Consider the following 9958-nt stretch of genomic DNA (forward strand, 5'->3'; position numbering starts at 1 on the left):
TAGAGATTTATAGCCTTGGAAATCCTGCAGGGTTGCTATGAATTGGAATAGACTCAATGGCAGCAGGTTTGTTTTTATATGTTGTTTAAAATTCCACTTTAACAGTAAAAAAAAAATCACTATGATTAAAAAAAAGTAGCCAGTGAAAGCAAAAAGTAAATAAATAAATAAAAGAGAAGTAATATTTTTTCTTAAGGTATTTTTTACACAGAAAAATCTCTCTGCCTAGTACAGCAATCGGGGAAGCTCAAAACTTTGAAAACATGAGTATGGTATAGTGGAACCTCTAGAAATCTGAGGTGCTAAATGAGACATAAAACCATGGGAAGTCATTTAACCTATTTGGAATTCATGTGTCTCCTCTGCACAATACGAGGGCTGGGTCTAAAGTCTTCAGATCTCTCCCAGTTCTAATATTCTAAGATTTCAACAAGCATCTTTACATGCTCCAACTTTATAACTTGCTACTGTTGGGACTAAATTGCTCTAATGATAAAAAACCACATGGCATAAGTTTCATAGTACTTTTACATACAAAAACAAATGAACAACATATGTACTTTACCTGAGTTGTCCGCTAACCGAAATCTCCCACAACAGAGATGTCGCCTCCACTGTTTCTGAACATTCTCTTTCATAGCACAATGGAAGATAAATATAAATAAGCCTGTGGCAAAGGAAGATATAAATATTCAAGTCAACTGATCCATTTTTAAAGATAAATCTTATACACTACATGGATTCATTTTAAAATTTTTACATATGAATCACTAAGAAACAAATGGCTTAAGAAAATGAATCTTACATTATGTAGCAGAAGTTTTGATCCTTTAAAACAGATTACAAAGGCTCAAACAGAACCATAATGATTACAAATAATTACATGGATCTGATTCTGTCTTTGCCTGTTCTGCTCAGCATTCACAATGACTTAACATAAAATTCAAGCTGAAATAAACAGTATCCAATTCAGAAAGCATTAACCATTTTCCTTATATGTTTTAAAATTATGTAAAAACATACAATTTAGAAGAGAAAAATGAAAACACTTGTAAGCTGATCATCTATTTTCAATTTGTGTATTCTAAGCTACTTTATGCATATGTTTTATTATGGTTGTAATCATGCTGTCCCAGGTTGAGCCAGAGAAAACTGGTATTATTGTAGGACAAAAATGGATGAAAGACAACAAATGCATGTGGCTCCATCTAATATATTTACTTCCTGACCTGCTTTAGTTTTCCAGCATTTTAACACAGAAATATTTCCATATTATGATCACTCCCTGTGCTTTGGAGTTATCACTTGTGCTTTGGAAGCCAACCCATTTTAACTTTTCAAGGATTTTGCTTCTGCAATTTAACTGTCTCCTTGCTACCTCATTAATTTCTCCCTCTATTCCTCTATTCTTGGTTATTCCCATTACCTTACAAGCATATTCTAGTGACTGTCTTTGAAATACAAACCAAAAATTCTTCCCTCAACCTCTGATCTTCTTCAAGCTCCAACTTCTCCATTTCCTTTTCCAATAAAACTTTTGAAATGGTTCATTTTTGCTGTCTCCACTTCTTGTTGTTTTCTCAACTCACTCACAAATAGGCCACAATTGCTCTTGTGACGATCAATGACTCCCATATTGCTAACTCAATTTTCCATTCCAATTTTACTAGACCTTTCTCAGCAGCACTCAACACAGTCGGCTATTGCCTCATTCTTGAAATACATTTTTTCCACCATTTTTTTCCAAATTTGATCAGAATTTCTTGTTGGTCTCCTTAATAGATACCTGTGCTTTACTCTTAAATGTTGACATGTCCGCGTGCTCAGTCCTGGCTTCCCAAGTCTTCTAGAACTACACTGTTCCACTGGGTTCTAATCTCATGCAGTCACACAGTATAAGTACCATATGCTGAATTTCATATTCATCCACACTCCCTCTTACCCTCCCCACCACCAAGATTGGAACTTACAGGATGTCTTCACTTGGCGGTATCTCCTCTCAATAGTATCTCAAACCCCAGAGTCTTAAACAGAAGTCCTCTTCATCACTACCCTCAAACCACACTTGCCCTTGTTCTGCTTCTCAACATATGCTTATTCCTGTCTAATACCTCTCTGATGCTTTTCCTTTGATCTTTCCGTAATAGGTTCCTACTGTCATTCAGGTCTCAGATCAATTGCTAACTCCTCAGAGAGGCCATCATTGAGCATTAATTTTGTTTATTTTTAGCCTCCAGTCACTCTCTTTCATATACCTATTTTCTTCACAGTACTAATCAGTACCTGATACTCTTGTATTCCTTATACATTCATTCATTGGTTTGCTTGACAGTGTCTTGCTAGTAGGTAATAAGCTACTAAATTTATTATACCCAGTAATAAGAGAACCGGGATTATTATGGCAGGTAATAAGATAACAGGTATGTTTGTCTATTCAACGCTGTGTTAGCCAGTACCAGAACAATGCCAGGATAAAAGCTGAACTCAATTTTTGTTTTTAATTGTGCTTTGGGTGAAAGTTTACAGCTCAAGTTAATTTCTCATTCAAAAAATTTATACACATATTGTTTTGTGACATTGGGTGCAATCCCCACAATGTGACAGCACACTCCCCCTTTCCACCCTGGGTTCCCTGGGTCCATTCATCCAGTTCCTGTCCCTTCCTGCCTTCTCATCCTGCTTTTGGACAGGTGGTCTCGTATATTTAATTGAACTAAAAAGCATGTTCCTTACATGCGTTATTTCTTTTATAGGCCTGTCTAATCTTTGTCTGAAAAGTGGGTTTCAAGAATGGTTTCGGTTCTGAGTTAGCAGAGTGTCCAGGAGCCATAGTTTCAGGGGTTCCTTTAGTCTCTGTCAGACCTGTACTTCTGGTCTTTTTACGTGAATCTGGATTCTGTTCTACATTTTTCTCCTGCTCTGTCTGGGCCTGTCTGTTGTGATCCCTGTCAGGGCAGTCGTTGGTGGTAGCCAGGCACTATCTAGTTCTTCTGGTCTCAGGCTGGTGGAGTCTCTGGTTCATGTGGTCCTTTAGTCCTTTGGGCTAGTATTTTCCTGGTGTCTTTGGATTTCTTCATTCTCCTTTGCTCTGGGTGGAATGGGACCAATGGATGTATCTCAGACGGCCGCTCACAGGCTTTTAAGACCCCAGACTCTACTCACCAAAGTGGGATGTAGAACATTTTCTTTATAAACTATGTTATGTCAATTGACCTAGATGTCCCCAGAGACTATGGTCACCAGGCCCCAGTCCCAGCTACTCAGTCCCTCAAAGTGTCTGGATGTGTCTAGGAAACATCTATGCTTTTGTTTTGGTCCAGTTGTGCTGACTTTCCGTATATTGTGTGTTCTCTTTCCCTTCATCGAAATTGACACGTGTCTACTATCTAGTTAGTGATTTCCCTTCCGCATCCTTCCCCACCCTCGTAACCATCAAAGAATGCTTTTTTCTGTGTGTAAACCTTTTCTTGAGTTCTTATAATAGTGGTCTCATGCAATATTTGTTATTTTGTGACTGACATTTCACTCAGCATAATGCCTTCCAGATTCTTCCATGTTGTGAGATGTTTCACATATTCCTTATTGTTCTTTAGCATTGCGTAGTATTCCATTGTGTGCATGTACCATAATTTGTTTATCCATTCATCTGTTGATGGGCATTTAGGTTGTTTCCATCTTTTTGCTATTGTGAATAGTACTGGAATGAAGCCGGGTATGCATATGTCTAGTTGTGTGACAGTTCTTATTTCTCTAGGTATATTCCCAGGAGTGGGACTGCTGGATCGTATGGCATTTCTATTTCTAGGTTTTTAAGGAAGCACTGTATCATTGTCCAAAGTGGTTGTGCCATTTTACATTCCCAACAGCAGTGCATAAGAGGAACTCAATGAATTTTTGTTAAGTGATGAATATAACCACGATTAACCACTCCTCTACTGTACATGAGATAATTGAACACTTTAACACATTAAATGTGTTTGGGGATGAGGAGTTAAGAACAAGAGAAATCAATAGAACATAAATTAAGGGGTGGTAGGAATATAATGAAAATACACTTAAGGCAAAAGTTTCTGAAAAATACATAAGCAAATTGTTGAGGTACTTCCTTGGTGATATACTATGTCTAAGTAGTATGTCTATATAAAGGAGAGGTTTTAAATTATTATTTTGATTTTATTGTGTAAAAATATATAAACATAAAATTTGCCATTTTAACCATTTTTAAGCATACAATTCAGTAACATTAATTACATTCAGTGTGTTATGCAACCATCACCACTCTCAATTTCCAAAACATTTTCATCACCCGAAACAGAAACTTAATACCCATTATGAAATAACCCCATTCCAGCCTCCCTTCAGCCCCTGGTAACCATTAATCTACTTTGGTCTCTATGTACTTGTCTATTCTAGATATTTCATGTATGTGAGATCATATAATATTTGTCCTTTTGTGTCTGATTTATTTCACTCAGCATGTTTTCAAGGTTAATCCATGTCATAACATGTATCAGAACTTCATTTTTATTTACGACTGATAAATATTCCATTGTAGGTATATATCATATTTTGTTTCTTCATTGATCTGTTGTTGACAGACACCTGGGTTGTTTCTTTTGGTTATTGTAATTAATACTGCAATGAACACTATTGTACAAGTATCTGTTTGCATTCCTGCTTTCAAGACTTTCCTGGCATAGAGGAGTGAGCACTTCAGCACTCACATTTGTGGAAACATCTCAATTGGTATTCCGTCAATTCCTGGAGCCTCGTTTTTCACCAACGCCTTCACAGTGCAGCTTGGACTTCTTCCTTCAATACCATTGGTTCTTGATCGTATGGTACCTCCTGAAATGGATGAATGCCAACCAGTTCTTTTTAGTAGAATGACTCTGTATTCCTTCCATCTTCTTTTGATGCTTCCTGCATTGTTCAGTATTTTGCCCATAGAATCCTTCGATACTGCAACTCAAGGCTTGAATTTTTTCTTCAGTTCTTTCAGCTTGAGAAATGCCAAGTGTGTTCTTCTCTTTGGATTTCTAACTCCAGATGTCTGCACATTTCATTATAATACTTTACTTTGTCTTCTTTAGCAAGTGTAACTGACAATGGTATATAAATTGGATTAAAAAAATCTATCGCCTCTAAAATTATGTGATAAAGGAGAAGTCATTTAAATGCTCCATCTCCTAGTATGAATAAATGGGATAAAATTAGATAATAAGCACAAGAAATCAGAATTCTTAGTAATGAATATATTTTTAAAATCCAAGATATTATACAAATTCTTTAGCCCTGAGATATTTTTCCATTTTAAATAAGAATAGAATTTTCATAATAGGTTATTTTACTATTTGTTTTAGCTAGCCTTTTTTTTTTAAAAGATGAATTTAAGTTAGTCTGGCAATAAATATTGTATTAAAATCCTTTTAGGATAAAATGTCCCTTTTATAGGGAAGTCAGTACAATCTGACCACAGCAAAGTCATAGAAGCTTCACAGACACATCTCAACCCCCTGATGGACTGAGCTACTGAGCTAAGAGCTGGGGATCATGGTCTTGGGGGACATCTAGTTCAACTGGCATAATGTAGTTTATAAAGAAAATGTTCTACATCTGACTTTGGTGAGTAGCATCTGGGGTCTTAAGAGCTCATGAGCGGCCATCTAAGATACATCTATTAGTCCCACCCTGTCTGGAGCAAAGGGGAATGAAGAAAACCAAAGACACAAGGGAAAGATTATCTAAAAGACTAATGGACCACAACTACCACAGCCTCCACTGGACTGAGTCCAGAACAACTAGATGGTGCCCAGCTGCCACCACCAACTACTCGGATAGATATCACAATAGAAGGTCCTGGACAGAGCAGGAGAAAAATGTAGAACAAAATTCAAACTCACAAAAAAAGACCAGACTTGCTGGTCTGGCAGAGACTGGAGAAACCTCAAGAGTATGGCTCCCAGACACTCTTTTAACTCAGTACTGAAATCACTCCTGGAGTTCACCTTTCAGCCAAAGATTTGACAGGCCCATAAAACAAACAATAACACACATAGATCAATCATGTATATGAGACTAAATGGGCACACCAGTCCAAAAGCAAAGACGAGAAGGCAGGGAGGGACAGGAAAGCTGGACTAATGGAAATGGGGAACCCGAGGTTCAGAAGGGGGGGAGGTGTTGACACATCGTGGGGTTGGCAACCAATGTCACAAAATAATTTGTGTATTTAATGAGAAACTAATTTGCTCCATAAACTTTCACCTAAAGCACAATAAAAAAATAAAATATCCCTTTCAGAGTTCAGCCATGGAAATGTGGAATGGCACACATGAACATGATGGAAAGAAATTCTAAACACTTCAAGAAAGAGTAGCGAGAGGGCCAAAGGCATCAGGAGGCTAAAATGAGAAAACTGAAGGCTATCTTTCTTAAGTTTTGAGGTTTTGTTCCCCCATCTAATAACAGATTTTGGTGCCAGGAGGAGAACTAAAATCAAAACTTTAGAATTCTACATTGACATCCAAAGGAATTTGTCTTATTTCCCACCCCATCTCTGCTCTCTTTGTATCAAATTATTTTCCTTTGAGAACCTTCATATCAACCATACCACCAGGTTTCAAAAAGTTTATTCATAAAACCCATTGCCATCGAGTTGATTCTGACTCATAGTGACCTTATAGGACAGAGGAGAATTGCCCCATAGGGTTTCTAAGGCTGTAATCTTCAGGGAAACAGACTGCTACAACTTTCTCCCAAGGAGTAGCTGGTGAGTTCAAACAGCCGACCTTTAGGTTAGCAGCTGAGTGCTTAACCACTGCACCACTAGGGCTTCTTGGAAAAGGAACCAAGGAACCACTAGGGCACCATGGAAAATTATGTTCTTCTATCTTTCTGGAAAGGGCTTTAAGCTGTTACCCGGGACTACGATCTTCATGGTACAGCTTTATTTAACTGATCAAGGAGTAGGGAACATTGCCCCATAAACTTTGGAAGCTAAAACAACCCAAGCAATTGAATTCACAGCTAAAGGTTTTACTTCATCTCAACAGAGTAGTGTTAGCTTCATGAAATCTTTCTATTTCACAAAACAGAGCTCACAATAGTCCTTTTCTGGTGAATTTTATCCTAAAAAACCACCACTCTGAGGAATCCAAGTCAAAGTTCCTTAGCAATAGTTTCTTCAGCTTGATAACTGCCAAGATTCTTTATTTCACCTATATAAATGCAGGTACCATGCCACAACGACAATAAGAAAAACCTTAAACACACTTTAAAGAAACAGATTCCTACTGTCTCCTATCTCAGCTCACTCATCTCTGAATTCTTAGTGAAAGAAGCATCTTTCACTAACCACAGGTATATGCACCTTTTTTTTTTTTTAAGACCAAGATATGAGTTCATGATGTTTTAATTCTGAGTACATTTTGAAATTTTCTCATTTAAAAATAAATAATACTTTCCAACTGTGATGGGGGAAGACGGTTGTAACTATGTGGGGCAGTGAGCTTGCCTATAGGTATTATTAGCGAAGCATGTGTAATAAACTCCACTTTGCCAAATCCTCCTAGAGAAGTACACAGGCTAAGGCTGGTTCAGTGAATATGGTGAAGGAAGACGGTGAAGTGACATCTAAGAGGGTGTTCTAAATGTAAGGGTGAGAAACATTCTGAAAAGTCTCAAGTAGTTGGGTTTGATTTCTGATATCTACTCCTTTCACTCATCCCAAAACACATTCAACTAGCATGTTATAAAAAAAAAAAAAAAAAAAAAAGACCTATATCTAAGTATTGGTATTATATTCACTGTAGATTGTATGGGCTTGTGTTTAGTCTTCGTCTTTGTACAGGTTATTTAACTATTACTTACAAAAAGAAAAAAACAATAACTTAACATCAATCCTTTGGCTAGCAATCTGGCTCCCACAGAGAACTCATTCCCTTTGCTTGAGTCTGGCAATACTATGCAGTTTTCTAAGGCAGATGTAAACTAAGTAGCCAAATTGATATTCTCAGATCTTTAGCCTGATTATTGAATGCTGAAAAAAAATTACCAGAAAGTTTCTCTTGGATATGAAAATGAATGCTAAATACAGTAAAATTCAGGACAGCATATACTGTCATTCTTTTACAGCTCTAAAGTCATATCCAAGGAGCCTAGTAGGGAAAACATTTTTTAAAAAGGCTTTGGTCCTCATCTCCTAATGAGTTCTGTATCAACAAAAGGCCACTGACACTTTCAGCAGGCTTATATCAATACATTCTGACAAATGGCCAGAGTTGACCGTTTCTTACTCTAAAAATTATTAGGGATGATAGAAATCCAGAGACACAGGGAAAGGGAAGATTGCACATATAGACAATGGCAGGGATGAGGGACAGAACTCAGGTGGGTAGAAATGAAGAGTGATTGGTGTCTCCATAACAGGCCCATGAAGACATGGAGTGTTAGTGGGAAAATCAGTCAGGAATTAGTTAAACCAGGTGTTTGCAAAGAGGTCACATGCTCCAGGGAACCGATTTTTGACAAAATTGGGCTAGATTGCCTCTGAGCTTCCTATCAAGCCAGAGTCCAAATCTCTGAACAGCTACTGTGTTCTGTTGTCATGCAGACATAGCCAGCTGACTGCTGGGCTGGGGTCCTGAAGGGTTTATGGCTATCCATGGAAACTTCTTGATCCTCTTTTCATACTACCAAGGTGCCCTTTGGAAAATTGCTTTCCAATGGCACGAAATGACTTCCAAAAGATGAGTAATGTGTTTCTTTGCAGTGTCTAAGGTCTCAGCCAGCACAATGTCATTTCAGATGTTAGGGGTGAAAGGTGATTTATCCCTCTTCCTTGGCGCCGGTTCAGTGTGTGTCCTGTAGATGTGATTATGGTACAGCTTAACTTTCATGACACTCCTAACCTTAACCTCCCGTGGCAAAGGAGGTTAGTTGACATTTAGCATATTTTACCTCATAATTTGTTTTAATATTCTTAGTTTAGCAGTAAGATTAAAATCATAATGATGATAAATGCATTTCCCTATATAAAGTTTGTTGAATAAGGGTAAGAGGCTACATTTCCCTTTATTCACTAAATATATATTTACCAATATTTTTTAATTCAAGTATTCACTTCCTAGAAACTTTGAAATAAAAAACTGAAAAGGCACTAATTTGTTTTACTTTTCTGCTTTAGCCTTGACCTCTAATAATGTGCTTTTCTATTTGCATATATGCTCTACCATAAATATTACATTGTCAGATTCTAACCCATCTTGGGCAAGTCATTCACTTTTGTTTTTTTTTATTGTTGTAGTTTAAATTAAGTTTACATTTCAAGTTAGTCTCTCATACAAAATTTTATACATACATTGTTATGCAACCCTAATTGCTCACCCCATTCTGCCACAGCACACTCCTCCTTTCCGTCCCTGATTCCCCATGTCCATTCAACCAGCTCCTAACCCTCTCTGGCTTCCCATCTCACCTCTGGACAGAAGCTGCCCCTTTGGTCTCTCGTATCTACTTGAGCTAAGAGGCACACTCCTCACGAGTATCACTTTATATCCCACAGTCCAGTCCAATCCCTGTCTGAAGAGTTGGCCTCGGAAATAGTTTTAGTTCTGGGCTGATAGAGAATCCAGAGGCCATGATTTCCGGGGTACCTCCAGTCTCAATCAAACCATTAAGTCTGGTCTTCTTACTAGAATCTGAGTTCTGCACCCCATCTTTCTGCCGCTCCATCAGGGACTCTCTGTTGTGTTCCCTGTCAGGGCGGTCATTGGTGGTAGCCAGGCACCATCTACTTGTTCTGGTCTCAGGCTGATGAGGTCTCTGGTTTATGTGGCCCCTTCTGTTTCTTGGGCTAATACTTCCCTTGTGTCTTTGGTGTTCTTCATTCTCCTTTACTCCAGGTGGTTGGGACCAAATGATGCATCTTAGATGGCCGCTTGCAAGCTTTTAAGAC

General features: G+C 37.9%; 1 protein-coding gene across 4 annotated transcripts in view; it reads right to left on the reverse strand.

Moving 5' to 3' along the window:
- The window catches only part of ADGRG6 (adhesion G protein-coupled receptor G6), a 157437-nt gene that overhangs the window by 23547 nt on the left and 123932 nt on the right, over positions 1 to 9958 (reverse strand). For all 4 annotated transcript variants that reach the window (XM_023729619.1, XM_023729625.1, XM_023729607.1 and 1 more), the window contains exon 23: positions 566 to 667. In XM_023729619.1, the coding sequence (XP_023585387.1) occupies positions 566 to 667 (102 nt within the window). The remainder of the gene's footprint in view (positions 1 to 565; positions 668 to 9958) is intronic.

Source organism: Trichechus manatus, unplaced genomic scaffold (assembly GCF_000243295.1).
Source record: "Trichechus manatus latirostris isolate Lorelei unplaced genomic scaffold, TriManLat1.0 scaffold00002, whole genome shotgun sequence".
In the NCBI taxonomy this organism is placed as follows: Eukaryota; Metazoa; Chordata; class Mammalia; order Sirenia; family Trichechidae; genus Trichechus; species Trichechus manatus.